The 16,661-nt window shown below is 40.5% G+C and overlaps 2 protein-coding genes across 6 annotated transcripts in view; one reads left to right on the forward strand and one right to left on the reverse strand.

Annotated features, from left to right (window-relative positions):
- SMYD2 (SET and MYND domain containing 2) overlaps window positions 1-13,931 on the forward strand; it is a 39,480-nt gene extending 25,549 nt beyond the window's left edge. For all 3 annotated transcript variants that reach the window (XM_021547557.3, XM_077781885.2, XM_085576065.1), the window contains exons 11-12: window positions 129-237; window positions 2,319-13,931. In XM_021547557.3, coding sequence (XP_021403232.1) covers window positions 129-237; window positions 2,319-2,399 — 190 coding nt within the window. In that variant the 3' untranslated portion in view covers window positions 2,400-13,931. The remainder of the gene's footprint in view (window positions 1-128; window positions 238-2,318) is intronic.
- The window catches only part of PTPN14 (protein tyrosine phosphatase non-receptor type 14), a 110,006-nt gene continuing 97,491 nt past the window's right edge, over window positions 4,147-16,661 (reverse strand). For all 3 annotated transcript variants that reach the window (XM_021547594.3, XM_085576057.1, XM_077781883.2), the window contains exons 17-19: window positions 15,890-16,124; window positions 13,768-13,931; window positions 4,147-9,803 (exon numbers count right to left, since the gene is read on the reverse strand). In XM_021547594.3, the coding sequence (XP_021403269.1) occupies window positions 9,675-9,803; window positions 13,768-13,931; window positions 15,890-16,124 (528 nt within the window). In that variant the 3' untranslated portion in view covers window positions 4,147-9,674. The remainder of the gene's footprint in view (window positions 9,804-13,767; window positions 13,932-15,889; window positions 16,125-16,661) is intronic.

Here is a 16,661-nt window from a genome sequence, read left to right on the forward strand (position 1 = left end):
AGGGGATGAGTGCTGAATGGGCAGGGGCATCGAGAGGCAGCTTCTTGCCCCATGAGAGGGACACAGAACTGGGAAAATGCTATGAAACTGCCAGAGTTGATGAAGCTGAATTTCTTTCTCTCTTACAGCAAACATTATCCCTCCTACTCGCTGAATGTTGCCTCCATGTGGCTGAAATTAGGGAGACTGTACATGGCACTGAAGAACAGGACGGCTGGAGTTAAAGCCCTGAAGAGGGTATTTATTGCCTGGTTTCTCCATTAATAACACCAGTTCAGCCATGGGGTCGTTCTGTCAGTTCTGTGTGCTTCTCTGTCAGTGAGCCTGGTGTAGCAGGAAATGCACCATGTGTTAATATATTTGGTCACGGGATTTTTGTCTCAGATTTGGTTTTTCTAGAGATGGAGGATAGGTCTGCTCTTGGGTGCCTTTTCACAGTGGGCTCATACTGCAGCAGCTGGAGTGAGAATTATGCTTAAACATTTGCTCTGAGCTCTTCACTGAGCTAGAGCTGCACTAATGTAAATGAAGCAAAACCCTATCTTCCCCTCATTTGCTGGGTAAGGACAGGAAAAGTGCTTGGCTCTTATAAAAGGCACATAGTGTTTCATTGAAGTCTGTGATTTCTACGTCCAACTTAAACTAGGCATGCTTTTGATAGTTATTTGTTCTGGAACCAATCGATTTTTACATAGCTGAAGGGAATTCAATGCATCTGGTAATGCTGAAATTGGCAAATACAGGAGTTTGGTTTGGGGTTTTTCTTCACCCCTTTTTATTAGTCTGTGCCTTATTCTTTAGTTTTTTATTCTGCTATTTTTTTATTAGTCTATACTATGTTTCTTGACTATTTTCCCCTATTGTTGTTGGACAGAAATTTATTTTAGTTTAAGCATCAATGACTACTGTAGCATATAATGACTCAGTGTGGAATGTATTTATTTCTTCTTGCTTTTTAGATGCTGGCAACTTTTAGCCAGCAAATAACAGCACTATCCAACCATGGTGAAAGATGCTAGAAGAATATATGCTCTAAAATTTTAACTGTTACTTGGTTTGAAATTGGTGTAGGTTTTCCTTCACTGTGGTGTTAAACCCTTGAGTAGACATGGGAATTGTGCCAGTAGGAGCATGGGATGGGGGGCAGGGAACTGTGAGGTAAATTTGTTGGCATAGTGAGTTTCCTAACACAAACATTTTCTAATGACTCACTTCCAAAAGCTGTCTACAGGAACTGCCCAAAGTTATCCCAGCCTCTGATGTTTGGGATTTAGTGGAAAAGCAAACCCATTGTTCCCTGTCAGTTTGTGAGCAGCTCATCTAGAAGGTCCTCCTTTCTTTTTTGGGCAGGAGGAGGGGTGGAGTCATTCCTCACTGCTGAGGTGAAACCAAAAGCCCTTGTTGTACTGAATTAACAAATCAAAGTTTCCCAAGGATGAAATGACCAAATGCTCAGAGGGCCAGGATACTGCAATTCCTTGCTCTGTCTTAGCTCTGTTCATTTTTAACCATTCTCGGATTTACTTTTTTAACTTACCATTTTAACTTACCATTACTTACCATCCTCAGACTTACTTTTTAAATGGTTTTTAACCATTAAAAATGTTTAAAAATTGTTTTTAACCATTCTCAGACTGAACCTTTTTCCCAGTTCTGTCTAGTGCTGCCTTTTATCTTTTCTCAAGAGAAAATCTTGCCCCAGCACACACTCCATGGCAGGAAGGTGCCAGTCAGGGGTTTGGCTGCCTGCAGCATTCCCTCCTGGGCCTGGAGCAGGTGAAACACTGGGAGTTGAGCACAGCAGTGTCTGTCCAAATCTTATGGGATTTCACTTTTCCGTAAGAAGGTGCTTCCTTCCTAAAGCATTGGCAGCCCCTGGAAGGAGCAGAGCGTTTACAGACTCAAGGTTGAAATGCCTCAGCACTACTCCTTGCCCTAGGCCTGCATGTCTCTGACAGCTGAAGGATAAATTGGTAGGAGCAGAGCTCGCTCTGATACTGGCTAAATCCTCTACTGGAATATTACCCACCACACTTGCAGTTTTCTGTCCTGGAGCTGGTTGCATTCAAAGTAGTTTTGTCAGGAATATAATTTTGAAAGGTGCTTTGGGCTCCTTTAAGATCAAAGATGTATTCTCTGAATATAAAACCTTTATTACTTAGTTTTGAATTTCATTTTATTTCCTACTGGGTTTATGACTACAAGGGGACAAAAAGTAGCTAGAGGTGTCAGACTGCTTCAAACCTCTAAAGAGAGTATTTATAGCCTGGTGTTATATATGAATCAATTGTGTGAATATTTTTTTTTTCTTTTCATAGGCAATTGCTATCATGGAAGTAGCACATGGGAAAGATCATCCATACATTTCAGAGATCAAAAAGGAATTAGAGGACCACTGAGCCTTTGAATCTATGCAATCTTTCAAACCTTTATTTAAAAAGCCTTGTTATGGAAACCTTCAGGAGCACTTTGAAAAGCGGTAGAGTATGAACACAGTTCTGTCCTGTAATTGGAAAGACAAACACACGTAGGCCTAGCTTCCACACATCTACAATTGCCTTTTTTTTTTTTTTTTTTTTTTTTAAAAATAATTATCCGTGGTTTCTTAAAGATTATGCCTTTTGATAGCTCATGTGCAGAAATGGCCATTTTTTTCTTTAGGGGTGTTGGTGTGGATCTTATTTGTGTTAAGTAAATAAAGTGGTCTTAGCCCCTCTTGATTCCACTCGTACACTTAAATGGGTGCAATAGTTTTGTGATATGTACTTTTGCCCAAATAGTTTTGCATAACCTGAAAAAATTAGCAAAAGCCCTACTTTTCCTGTTGTGGTTTGGTGCATATTTCCTTTTTTTCTTGCATCATTTTTATTTGCAGTGTCTTAACTGAGGAAAAGGGGAAATAGGGTGATGAATTATGTACATTTTACATCAATGCTACCAATGTTCCCTCAACCAGTTACTATGCAGGTCCATCACTGCTCCTGGCAAATGAGGATTCAGCACAGCAAAGACCTAGAGTTCAATTTGTCTTGTACAGAAAATACTGGCACCTATGTTGGAGCGTGAAGGCTCGCACAAGACATGAACTATGCAACTTCTGGCTTTTTAGACTCCTTTACAAGTTACAGTGAGTTATTGCAGAGGAGAGCTCATATTTCCTTACAGCCATACTTTCACCTCCAGTGGATTACAACTATTGTAAATAATATGTTGGCAATTATTTTTAAGAGAGGGACAGGAATACTTTCTGAGGAGGAAGTCCAGGACTTAGCTTTCTCTACCCATATACAAAACAAGTGGATTTTTTTTCCCCTCCATTCAGATCAATGGCAAGAGTGTGCTTTTAAGGATGGGGAAACAAAAAGTGTAGCTATAAACTTCTAGCATCAAAATTGAAATATAGTGCACAATAAAATTACTTGCCTCTTTACTGTTTCCACAGTTTATAAAGTATGATGAGAAAGAACACATCACCCTAAGAACTTCATTGTATTTTCTTTCTTGTAAGCACTGGTTTGAAAATAAAACTGCTAGAACAAGGTTTTGTCAGCTCATTTTGCTGAAATCTTTCATTGCTCTCCAGCCAGCATTTGTTGCTGGAGTACATAAAACTGCACCAGACCTACAACTCCAGAAAGCAAATGCTGTTTAACTACAGCCAAGCCTAGGAAGAAGGCACTCATTGACTATTTTTATCCCAACTTTGGTCAAATAAACTCTTGTCCTGGGAAATAATACCTTTACTTCAGCAAGTCTGTCCAGAGCCCACACCACACTTCAACACCAAAGAATTGGATTAGCTGAACGTGAGGCACCAGTGAGAGCCTTGTCCCTGTTAAATTTGGATTACTATTTACAGGTAGTTATTCAAAGCCCACTGTGGCCCTGGCTGTGCCTATCAGTTTAACATGGGAAACCAACTCAAGTGGCGTAGGTGTAAATACAAAACCCTTAAGCTGATACAGAAAAGAACACAAACATTTTTTTCCTTGAAAAAAAATGGTTTATTGTATATTTTGAATATGAGGGACAGCCTTACCAAGAAAACCTTAGTGACTGAAGACATTCTCACATTTGCAAAAGCATATAAGAAACTATTTACACAAAGGCAGTGAAAGGGGTAAAAAAATTATTGCAGTCAATTAATGCTGATAGAACTTTTTATTATAAAAAGAGAAAGAAAAGAAACAGTGCAAAAATACTGTCAAAAGTAATCAGTTCTATACACAAGATAAAACTGACAAGCATAAGCTTATGTACTGATATGAATAATACATTAGAATATAAAATAGCATGCATAGATTTTTTTTTTAAAGGCTTTCAATAGCATAGAATAATTCTGCCATTCAGCCCTAACAGAGGAGGGGTTGGGGGCAGGAAGGGCACATAACTGATGTCTTATTTTTCTACAAAATGTGTACATACAGTGAGATGGTGAGATTCAGATCACTGTTTTGTGCTAAACTGCCAGGTACAGAATTACGGAACAAATAAAACCAGAGACATCGCAATACTGAAGTAAATCAGGAGAATAAAATCCAGTGGCATAAAACTTAAACATGTTATCTCATTTACCACATTCCACACAATAACATGGAAATATTACAGTCATCCACATGTGTAAACTTTTTCCTTTGTAAAATAACAAAAGAAAGGTACTCTACTAGTGAGGAAAATGTATTGCCCATATGAAGCAACCTCTAAAGGATAAACATCCTATTACCAGTGTTTCTGGCACTAGAGATTTGCTTTCTTTTAATGACCAAGCAGAAGCAAGAAAATACTTTTATTTAACATACACAAAAAGAAAGTTCTTATACATTACATCTATAAGTTATAGAACTCACCAGCACAGGACATTGTAAAGGCCAGAGGAATAAATGCTTTTAAAGAGAAGGTAATGTGATTCATGGAAGATGGATCCTTCAGAAGGTACTACACACAGTGAGCAGCTTTGGCCTCGAGAAGCCCCTAAAAAACTGGCTGCCAGGTGCACCACTGGGGCTGAGCACTCTTTTCTAGACACATCCCTGTTTCTTCTCAGCTACCAGCCACTGTCTAAATCAGGGGGTGCCCCACAAGCATTCCTCTTTTCTGCCTCTCTGCCTAATCAAGGAACACTACCCCTGAAATAACTGGAACTGACTGTCCAACCACTGTGAATCAGTGGCAGTCCTTCCCTTGCTGTTATATAATGCTGGAATTCTCCAGTGGAAGCTCCTATTTTCAGTGATTTCCAGTTCAGTCTCCAAAGGCAAAGTCCTGTTGTTAAAGCATGCAGGAAACTCTCAGTGAGGGTGCACAGAAAGCACAGGCAACAAAACTTCAAAGAAATGCCAGCCAAAAAAACAGCTGAGAGAAACCAATGGAACTGTAATCTAAGATACTCCAAAAACACTGACTAAATTTATTTACTTTAAATATTTATATAAAACACTGATATTTTGACCTGTTTTGTTTCAAAATCTGACAATAGTTTATTTATGGTTAATACCTCCATCTTGTTTTGCCCCACAGCCATCTGTTCCCTTCCTCAAATCCCCAGTCCCTGGAAGCAGCTGCATGTATAATGTCCTTCTCTCTAAAGAGTAAGATGACATCTATAGCTCCCTTAGCACGAGATCCTACAAGAAAACCACTCTAGAAGGCTAGGAGTGAGCTGGGGACAATTGCTTTTGGGGTTCTGGACTTGCAGCCTTTCTCTTACTGGCCTCAAAACCTATCCCAAACTCCGTATGCCTTGAAGAATACATCAGCAGCTTTATATTGATTTTGTAGAAGGATCAAAGGCTGTTTTCATGCAGTCCTTCATCTCATGAGTCCTTCCTCAGGCCAGCTCAGGAGTTTGCTCCTGCAATGTGATGCAGGCCTTTATTACCTGCAGTGGCTGCCACCCAGCATTTTTTCATCCACCAAGACAAGCAGCAAAATTTAACTCAGACCTCCCTCAGTGATGCGTGAGAGCTGCTACAGCAGAGATCAGCCTGGTGATTCCACTTTCTGAGCACACAGACCACAAACTGTTAGTGAGGCTGACAACAGCTAATTCAGTCATCATCTCCTCCTGGGAGACCAGTGGGAAGTCAGCTGTTGGAAATGCAGCACTGTCAGTCAGCTGTGCTGAATTTTCCCTACAGATTTCTGTGCTATATCCAAGTACAAGATTGCCCATCAACATTTCTTTTAGAGCTGCTTGTGGACTACACACATAGCATGTATTGGATCAAAAAATAATGTCCTGGCTGGCAATGACAAGTGCTATTTGAAGCACTTATTAGGTTGGAAAAGAGTAAGTCTGTGTTTTGCAATTTGCATTTCTGTTTGTTTAAAAGAAAGTAATTTTAAAAAGAAACTAGGTTTTGAAATCATGCAAATATTTAATAATATTTGTAGCTGAGGCAACTGATTTAAATAAGTAGAACAGAAATGCACTTCAATATACTTCAAGGACGGTGCTGGCAATAGGCTGAGTAAGCTCTCAGAGGTGTGTCTTCTGCCAGCTAAAATTAGCTTAGGGAACTTCTGATAAGGCTGAGCATTTAGGACCCCTGTATGCGTATATAAGAAAATGTTTGTGGGAACAAGCTCCATCTTTCCTCATGTAGTCAAAGACAAGAAGTGCCAAAATAAGCCTTTGTAGGACCTGAAACAAGTAGGACCTGAGCAGCTGCCGTCCACCATCCTCCCCTGTGACTGATGGAGGACAGAAACAGGATCCCCACAGCACTGAGCAGCGTCACAGCTCAGCTGTCACCTCTCCCACCCCTGCTCGAACAATGGGAAGCATGAAATGCTCAGACCATAACTTTAACCAAAAAGCCGATGCCAGCATCTCAATACTATAGTTGGTAAGAGTTTAAATTAAAAAGGCAAAGGTTGTTAAAGACAGATGAAGAGTGTACTAAAAGAAAAACAGACGCAACAGATGCCCAAGCCAGACTTACTCATCTGCTGCAAGTTCTCTCTTGGAAAGCATCAGGGAGTGTAGGCTGAACATGCCAGACTGCAAGGTGGGTACCCTGGGAGAAGACTGCTTGTGTCAAAATTGTGTTCACTGATGAATTATTGTGAGATTTTCAATCCAGACTTTACTCCAAATGGATCAAACTGGTCTCAAACTACTGTTATGCTTTGATGTTAAAAAACATGCAACACAACAAACAGCAACTCCAAACTGTCCTTCTCTCCTCAAGGGTTCTGATGTTTAAAAATCTTCAGGATGGAAACTTAATAGCACTGTTGCTTTAAGGCCCATGTGTTCATTCCTGCCATGACTAAGAAAATTGGATGCAAAATGCATTTTCCTGTCACTCCCTAAAGGTTAGGAAATACTGCCCAAGCAGTTTGGCCTGATAAAACTACAACAGGTTCAAAGTGAGAAGGTTAATTTTTTCCCCTTACAAAACTGTACCACATTTCAACCATAAAACATCAGCATGCTGAGGGCTGCTTGTAAGCTGGGGTGGAAAAGAACCTCTGAAGACATGCACCAGCCCAATTCACTTATGATATTAACAGATCTAGTCAAGATAAAATCTAGCAGGGAAAAATACATTGAAGTCAGATGAAAGGAAAAGTTTAAAATTACCATTCTTTGACAATGAAAAGGAAAAAGTGACTCACATTGGCCTCTATCTACCATACCAGCCACATTAGGAGTTAATTGGAAATGACTGCTTACCACATGGCCACTTATTTGGCTCATTAATGGACACTGACTTAATTTGGAAAGGATTTTTAGTGCCTTTTTCTAATTAATGTTTTTCTAAGACACCTATGATGCATCTTTGCATAAAAAAAACATTTGCTTAATTTTCTTCCCTTCAAACACAGCTCTTCACACTCTCTTATGCAATAACTTTCCTGTGCTCAGTGTAGCAGCAGAAATACACATTGCAGCCAAGAGCAGCTGAATAATAAGACAGGGGAACAGATTCTTTTCCCTCCTGATTTTCTACTTCTCACATCCAAGTGGAGCAATGGGACTTGACAGCTCTGAGTTCAAACTTAATTCATCATTAGGAAATTATTCAAAAAGTTATAACGAGATAACTAATTTAATACACTTTGCTTCAAGGTTTATTCCTTGGCTTTTTTCCCAGATATAAAGCATCTCTCTGCAATTATCATGCAGATGCTGCTGAAAAGACTTTAAATGGTTGCTGCTAATTTAACAAGAGATATGTTGGCACTGGCAGAAAAAATTAGAAGAAAACTGAAGTTGACTGAAAGCTCAACTGATCCCTAAAAAGAACATGGTCAAGGTATTACAACAAAATAATTCCTCTCCATTTGTTGGTGGTTACAAGTCTTCACCAGAGACTTTGTCATCATGTTAGGCCTGTATTGCAGAGCACCAAATCAACACAGTACAGTTTTAAATGCATTCAAGGAACATTCTGGTACAGAACATTAGCTTAAGCTCCCCATTAATTTTAGTCCCTTTAGTGCTGAAATTAAGAGTGCTTGTAGGCTTAGGCTTTTGTACATTGACCAGGGTTTGGAGGTAGGGATGCAAAAGAAAAGCAATAGTAGGATTAAAATATTAAAAGTATCTGGGGAAGGGATACTGAGAAAGGTGATTTCACCACGACAAAGTAACTGCATTGCACCATGTGCCCTGAGAGGCTGTGAAATCTTCACCCTTGAGAATTCTGAAACTGGATGTGACTCTGGACAATCCTATCCAAGTTTAAAGTCAGCAGTGGGGTGAGCAGGGCTGAGTTCAGAGACCTCCAAGACACCTCTCTAGATTGATTCCTTCTCTAACCATCCAACAATAGTTCACACCTGAAGACTAAGGCAACGGGAGATGCCTAATTTAAATGAGCTTCCTTTTCTACAGAGCATAGGCCTCAAGGCAGTAATACTTTCAGTGTCATTCGTGAGAAGGTGCTTGATTTGGCTTTTCTTCCAGATACGTTTGGTTGAAAATCCTCCAGTGTTAAACTCTCAAACCACCAGAGTTATTGGAAAAAGTAATTCACTGACTTCAGCCTGTAGGTCACTGCATTTCACCCTAATTGCACACAGCAGAAAAAGGCCTCCTTAAAAAGATACAATATTGATTTTTTCAAGGACTAGTCTAAAACCGTAATTCTTGTGGAATTTGAACAGTTTAGCACCCAAAACTCTCTGTCCTCACAATGTCCTGTGCTTGAGCCCTCTGCAATGTGCCCGGCTGCACGTGCAGAAGCTCAGGTCTCCGTGCTGTGCACCCTCAGCTTCCACTCACTCAGAGGTGTAGCTGACATCTAGCAGGTCTTGTTTTTACCAGAGAAGCCACACACGGGGTCCAGAACATCCTTACGTGAAAAAAGCCCACTGCCAAATACCTGTAGGTTTCAGAAGCTGTGTAGAAAACTACCTTTACAAAGGATTGCTTTCCTTACAGACATGTTACAATGCAGACAAGTCATGTCAAATGTGGTTCACTTTGAAGGTCAGTATAAATTTTATGAGTTATGAAAGTAATTCAAAAGTTATTCCAAGAAAAATAAATTATATCTTGTATAAAACAATCCATGGGAGACTAGTAAAGAACCATCATTCCTTACTTTCAAGACAACTTAAAAAGTGCAATATATGCACACAGTGTTGTCAAGGCAGTTCCCCTTGTTCATCAGTAAGGTTCAGTCAGATCCACAATGCTGGGTCTGGGATGTTTGAAAAGATTAAATAAGTCTCGAGTTTTGGAGGAATTGTATGAGCACTTGGTATACAAATTTGTACTGGGCTATGGTCTGGATCATAAACACTCTCTGCTCCCGCAGGTGTCTCAGCATCACAGGAACGTCCATTTTCTGTAAAGCAAAGGAAAAAAAGAAAAAAGCATGAGGATGTGAGTTCACTAAATCAAAGAATCACTGTCTCAAATATCAGTTATCAGACACAGGCAACTATACAATAGTTATAGAAGTTTCTGTGGACAAAATTAAATATGCAGGCAAAGATACAGATCCTTTCACTGAAGGGGAAGGAAACTCATTACCACCAAAGGATCCAGAAACTCCAACACCTGATCTGCCACAGCCAAGTGTATGTTAGCAAATAATGCTCCAGGAGATGCAGGTCTGTAAAGTGAAACAAAGACCCAGTATCCACAATACATGTTTTGCAGACTCTAGGCCAGCATCAGTTTGTTGCCACCTACTGAATATCCACTGGGACATATTAGGGGTTCTCCAAGAAGGTATCTTCCAGCTTAGTTTCACCCAAAAGAAATTCACCTGTGTGCCCTGAAAATGTTCTGCAGCAGGAACTAAAGTATAGTACTAAAGCACAGATAATGAAATCCACTGGGAAGGCATAGCACTAACCCCATTGAGCAGGCACAGGCAGCCTGTAATGGTCTGAACTCAAAACCAAATGAGTTCTGTGAAACAGAGGCTCATGAGGTGAAGCATTAAAAATCACTGCACATTTCATTAGGATGCTATCATCAGATTTTTGGCATTTAGGGAGCCAAAAACCTATGATGCTGTTGTGTTTTATCTGTTACAACAGGTACACGAGGAGCTATTGAGAAGTTGTTGAGCCATGAAGCTCAGCCTGCCAGGCTCAAATTCAAGCAGCGTGTAATGTGAGCCAAGCTGAGGAACACAAACCTTCTATGGCAGCAGTAAAAATGAGCACTAAGATACACACTAGTTTTGAGGAAGTTCTTAAGCAGTTCAAAATATAAAACTGATGAACAGCTACCCTACCAGGCAACATAAACTGCACTTTGTAATGCCTGCTTGCAGAAACACTGAGACTTAGCAAGTCTTTTGACTGAGATTGCTGCTAACCCTTGGAGCCCCAACTGAGCATGGAATCTGCTTCCAGGCATATCTGAAGTTTCTTGGAAAGTTTAAAATAAAAGTCACGCTGCATATCCATTTCTGTCCATATATATAAAACTCAGAATCTCCATTCCATGTAAACAAGTATTAACTCATAGGCTATCACTTTCTGAAAACAAGGCCAAATATTCTGCTACATACCCCAACAAGCTGTTATAAAAGGACATCTCTAGAGAGTCAACAAGTGTAAATATTTGAGATGATTAATGTCATATTATTATCAAACAGGTGCAAAGAAAAATGGAAGCTCTTTCCAGTTAACTTGGCTAACTTGCAGAAGGCCTCCCTGTGGACTCAGATGCTTATGAAATGGTTCTTGCTGAGCAGAGTCATGTGGAACCTGATCTCACCTGAACAACTGCAACAAAAATGCAGGCCAGCCTTGACCTGCACATAATGTTCCTCTCTCAGCTTTTTCATTAGCTTTTAGTGGGCACACAGTGATCCATGCACTTCCTCAAAATGGAGATGGCTTTGCCTTATCTCAGAAATGGAAGAAAACCCCATCCCGCCTATTCAGTCTCACTATTTATAGCCAGCTTAGTATTTGATTCCAGGTAAGGAGAATCCTTAAATTCACCTTCATTACAATGTACATGTCCAAAAAAAAAAAGAAAAAAAAAAAAAAAGAAAAAAAAAAGAAGAGAAAAATATACACCTAATGCTTTGCTAAGGCACTTGCAAACAGAACAAACAAAAATGCTATTTATTTCTGCCTCCCAAACTGAAAATCTCCCATGTGAAAGCATGCTGTAGATGCAATTATGAGTTAATGTCCCAGTGCCAAGTCTGGACTAAAAGTTGATAGAGCAGGTTCTCAATTACTTTCTCGTACTATGTGTCTACAGCAGTAAGGATGTAATGATGTGACATTTACTTGCCATGCAGCAGTTACTGAAACTCTATCCTTGCAATGAGATACAGCTTTAGACTCAACCAGCCATTGCCCAGAAGCCACAGTGACTGAAGCTGTATAGAATTTGATTAAACATGGCTTTTTATCTGAACCTGAAACCTTAGGCTCAAGAGCTCTGCTTTTCGTTCCAGTACTGCTGCAGGCTTTCCAAAATGTTCTTTATCAAAATTTTCAAACCCCCTCATGATTTTTCTTCACTGCTAACATGTTAATGCATTTTCTTGCTAGGACACTTCTGTGAAAACCAGTTCCTAAGACTAAAATATTTTAAGTTATAAGTAATTTTATTTCAGCAAAATGAAAGTACAAAATAAACAAATGAAAAGGAAGCCCCCTGTGCAGAATCTATCACAAACTGAAAACATACTGTCAAGATTTTAAATATTTTTTTTTTAATTAGGTTTTAACAAGCCAAAAACATTAACTTGGTACAATCTAGAGAAACAAAGGCCTTAATGAAAATTGTATTTATTGTTAATGATGATTTTCATTATTAATCAAGACAAAAGAATGCTTTAATTAAGGGACATCAGAGAAATCCCTTATTATTGAGCACTACCACCAGGTCCTAGTGAAGTTGATGAAAACTCATATGAATGATACCAAGGCTCACCCCCATGCTTAAATGTTGAGGTGCCAAAGCTACTCTTTGCCTAGTGGGTGACTTCAGTAAACCACAGACTGACTTCTGTAAACAGAGGTGGCCAGACCCTGTTGCACAACCCTTGGACTTTGCTTCTGTGAACATGCAGAGAGTGCTGTAAAGCACACACAGCTACACTGATGCTCACAAGCAATTCAGGATGGCTCTTTTAACTCTCCAGCTTTCCTCTGGCATGCAGAAATTTTGTGGCTGCTATGTGAACAACAGAATCAGTCACTTCCATGCATCAGTGCATAAGGAAAGTCAAGCAGGGTCAAGATTTGGAGCCAATGCCCCACACTGGAGCAGCTACTGAGCAGCAGTCAGCACTGGGAGGCTCCTGGATTCCCAAGGCACATTCCTGTGGGCCCTTTCTTGGCCAGGATACCTCCTCTTTTCCCTTTCTCCCCCAAATAAAAAGCAAAAGAACAAAGTGTCACCTGTGACACATATCTACAGGATAGCTTCACCTTCAGTAAGGCCGAAGCAGAGATGGAGATTTGTCCCTTCTGATCTGAGCCCAGGATCTTTAGGGGTCTTGTAACTCCAGAATGATGATCTGCTGGAGTCCTCAGTCTTCCCTGAACTCACCCAGTGGCAAATTATTGGAAGGGGCAGATGATTTATTTTTATTTCTTACTCTTGCAGCATTCTTATCTCTACAAGAAGCTTTGGTATTTGAGCATTTTCTTTGGCAACAGAAATCCCTGGTTTCCACAGTTGTCATGAAAACTGTGTGGCACATTGTTAGTCAAGTCAAGAATGTTCTTTATAGACAGTTTCCCAGTGACAGATGAAAATGAAGTTGTTACCCATGGTTGGTCTACTGGGTACTTGTTCATGACCCCAGACTCTGCTGCTTATAATGCTGGCTGCAAAGCCTAAAGCCCTATTCCCCACAGGAATACATAAATACACTTATTCTTAAAACACAGTTAAGTTTCATTCCAGGTGAGATTACAAGAGAGAGGGAGAAGCCCAAGGAGAGAATTTAGAGAGCAGAAAACTTCAGTTAAAAGAGCAAGGACATTATTCTCTAGCCTCTCTCAGGCAGTGCTTGTAAACACACTGTTGTAGTTTTTTCATTAAATACAAGTATGGATTAGACTAAATTCTTAAAAGAGGGAAGAAAGCCCTAACTTTGAATATACTAAAATAATTCTAATAAAAAAAATTATATAAACTATACAGAAAACTACAGCAAGTAACCTGCCATGGAGAATCTCTGCTGTCACATTTAAGGTCCTTGTCTTGCTCACACAGATAACAGAAAGAAAGCACTTCAATGCCTTTTAATTTCAACCTCATTAATGTAGCCAGTTAGCCAAGGGACGAGCTCAGGGTTTGAAAGGAAGCTGACTTACTTCATTATGCTCCAAGCAGCAAATCATGAGCTCTGTTAGGATGACCACTCCAGTCCTGCCCACCCCTGCGCTGCAGTGCACCACGATGGGAGGGTTGCAGGTGTTGCTGCTGTCCAGCACGCTGTTGGTGTGCCGACGCACCGACTGGATCTCCTCCAAGTAAGCTGCAAGAGGAGAAAGCAGGCAAGGTTGCAAACATCTACATGTCTAAATGTAAAAATTAGGTGGGGAGTGGAAAAGAGTGTGGAAAAGTTGTTCTCTGTCAAAGTGGCAATAATTTACATTTTTTACAACATAATAATTATCTTGGCCAGGGTGTACTGAAGAGCACTGCATCCAGCAAGTACCAGCTGGGTGTCAATTAATACTTGGGAGTCTGCTCCTTTAAATTAAATAGTTCTTTTAAAAAATTAAATTCTGTTTTCCCCCTTGCAAATCTCCAGATCCCCTAAGCAGATGATTCTAGACATTACTTACAGCAATTCCTGCTATTAACAAGCTGGGATCAAAACAACAGCTAAGTCCCATTGAAACTACTGCTTGTCAAAGCCAGTATCACATGGGAAGCAAGGGTCCATCTGCCCTGTTTCCTCTCTTCCTTCTCCCTTCTAGACTCTAACAGAATCTGCCCCCCCTGCCTCTGCTCATGGTTTGTTTCTCAATAGCTAGAAGCCCTTCTGGGAGATCACTGCTTTGTTTTCCCTGAAGCCATTTGCAGAAAGCTAGGGACTCGGGAACAGCTGTCTTCTGTGGCTGTCCCAGCATCATTCAACACATCCTGCTGTCAGACCACGCTGAGAACCTCACATGCTGGAAGCTCACTTGGCGTCCCAGCACTCCAAGTGGGAAGTGAGACCTGGGCTGAACTCTCCTGCTCTGACACTTGGTGTCAGGGCACTGCAGCTCCAGCCATCCTCTCCCCACAGGCAGGATGGGGCTGGAGGCCTACCAACATCAGAAAAGCTGCATTTCAATGCACACAGGGAAATGGGACCCTAAGTGGTGGCAAACAATGAGAGAGAGGAAATGGGGACAATCAGGTTCCAATTACTGCCATGCCCAACCACAGCTACAGGGGTTGGTAGGAGTGACAAATTATGAAACAAATAAGGAATTGGGCAATAGCTTTTCCTTGAAGACAGCTTCTTTGGTACTCCTTTGCTGAAGCTGAAATGTCGTTTTTTTATTTTTTGCCTTGGTGACAAGACCTGGGATAAGGAGGATGCACTGTTTACATCCAGCTTGTACCAGGCAAAGGAGAATGCATCACTAAAGGACTGTAGCTGTGGCAAGACTGAAGTAGAACTAATGGATCTTCCTGAGAGAGGACTTAGCTGCCACAGAGAGACACTGCTGCTGCAAAGCTTTCAGGAACTAAGACAACAGACATCTCCAACACATCAGTGTACCATGTGCAGACTCCTTCAGTGGTAATTTAAAGATTTCTGCATCATTCCCTACTGTAGTGCCAGAGATGTATTTTAAATAATGGTTGAATTCCTATTACTTAATATGGGAGTACTTATTACTTGCCAAGAATCAGGAAGTGCTATTGACACATTACAGATGAATATCATTGCTGTATTTTCAGAAAAGCATGAACCAGGACCGTATGTAATTGGGGAGGCCCTTAAGCATTGCCCAGGTACATGTGGTTACAAGGGAGTTCAGACTTACTGCATGTGTGATAGAGGTCTCTGCTCTTTTGCAAACAGAAAATCTGGAGGAGATGCACCTTATTTCGATAGCAACTAATACTCTCTCACCCAGACCTTTCTAATCACATTTGTGTACAGCCTATTATCTCCTGCATTCATTAAGTAGTTGGGAAATGGCAGTAAGTTACACTGTCAGATCAGCTAGCAGAAGTATCCTGTATTATCTAAAATTTCCTGAGTTTTGGCAGTGCTGCTGCCTTGGATTTTTCCTCCTGCTAATCACCTTAGCCCCTACCTGTGGAATACCACCTTTTTTTATCTCCAAATTACAGCAAAGTATAACCTAGTTGAGGCCTGTGTACACCACAACAACCACTTGATATCAGTCCCAGCTCTAACAGTGAACCGAATCCAGTGTGAGCAATCTTTTCCTTGATGCATCATGCAAAATAAAGGAATCTTACATAAAAAGCCTTGGACTTCTTCTGGACACCCATGGTCTGGCCAGTCAGTATACTGCAAATGCCACACTGTCCTCTCTTGTCCCGAGAGAAGATGCTTGACCTTCAGACCGGTAGTTGCAAAGCAGCCAGAGTCTGTGCGGAACTTGGTTGTCACCTTGAACTTCCCATAAGTGGCTGAGCTGTGCTTAGAGCCCAGTTTAGGCCAGTAACGATGGCTCTTACTTCTCCCTCCCTCCTTGATTAAAAAAAAAAAAAAAAAAAGTCAAAAAGTCATTAGTTTCTGCAATTATAATTCTCTACTAACAAAGGGCATAAAACTCTCCTGATAAACCAAGTACTAAAAGAGTAAGGAACATCCCACAAAGTTAAGAAAATACCCATTAAAACTTAAGCCGCTCAGCTATGTAATATTTTTAAGTGTAAAACTACTTAAAGACTCTTGTCTCATGACAAAAGACAGCTAATACCTAAAACACCTTGGTAAATATTCTCCTCCTGGGGAAGACACTCTTTTAATTAGAAGGAGAATCTCTTCAGCAGCTTTTAAGTGTCTGTTCTTGATCAGCCTTGGGAACTGGATAGTGACTTGATGTGCTCTGCTACTCCCTGTGTTTGCTGAAAGCAAACATTCAGGCATGAAGCCGAATTCGGTGTTAGTTAACAACATGTGCCAGTTTTTACAACATAGCACATAGTTCTTGGATTACAATAGGAATAACTGTTTTGCTTGGCATAAGAATAAAAAGTTGTGGGGTGCTTTTGTTTGGGGATT

Source organism: Lonchura striata, chromosome 3 (genome assembly GCF_050655825.1).
Source record: "Lonchura striata isolate lonStrDom1 chromosome 3, ASM5065582v1, whole genome shotgun sequence".
NCBI classification, from domain to species: domain Eukaryota; kingdom Metazoa; phylum Chordata; class Aves; order Passeriformes; family Estrildidae; genus Lonchura; species Lonchura striata.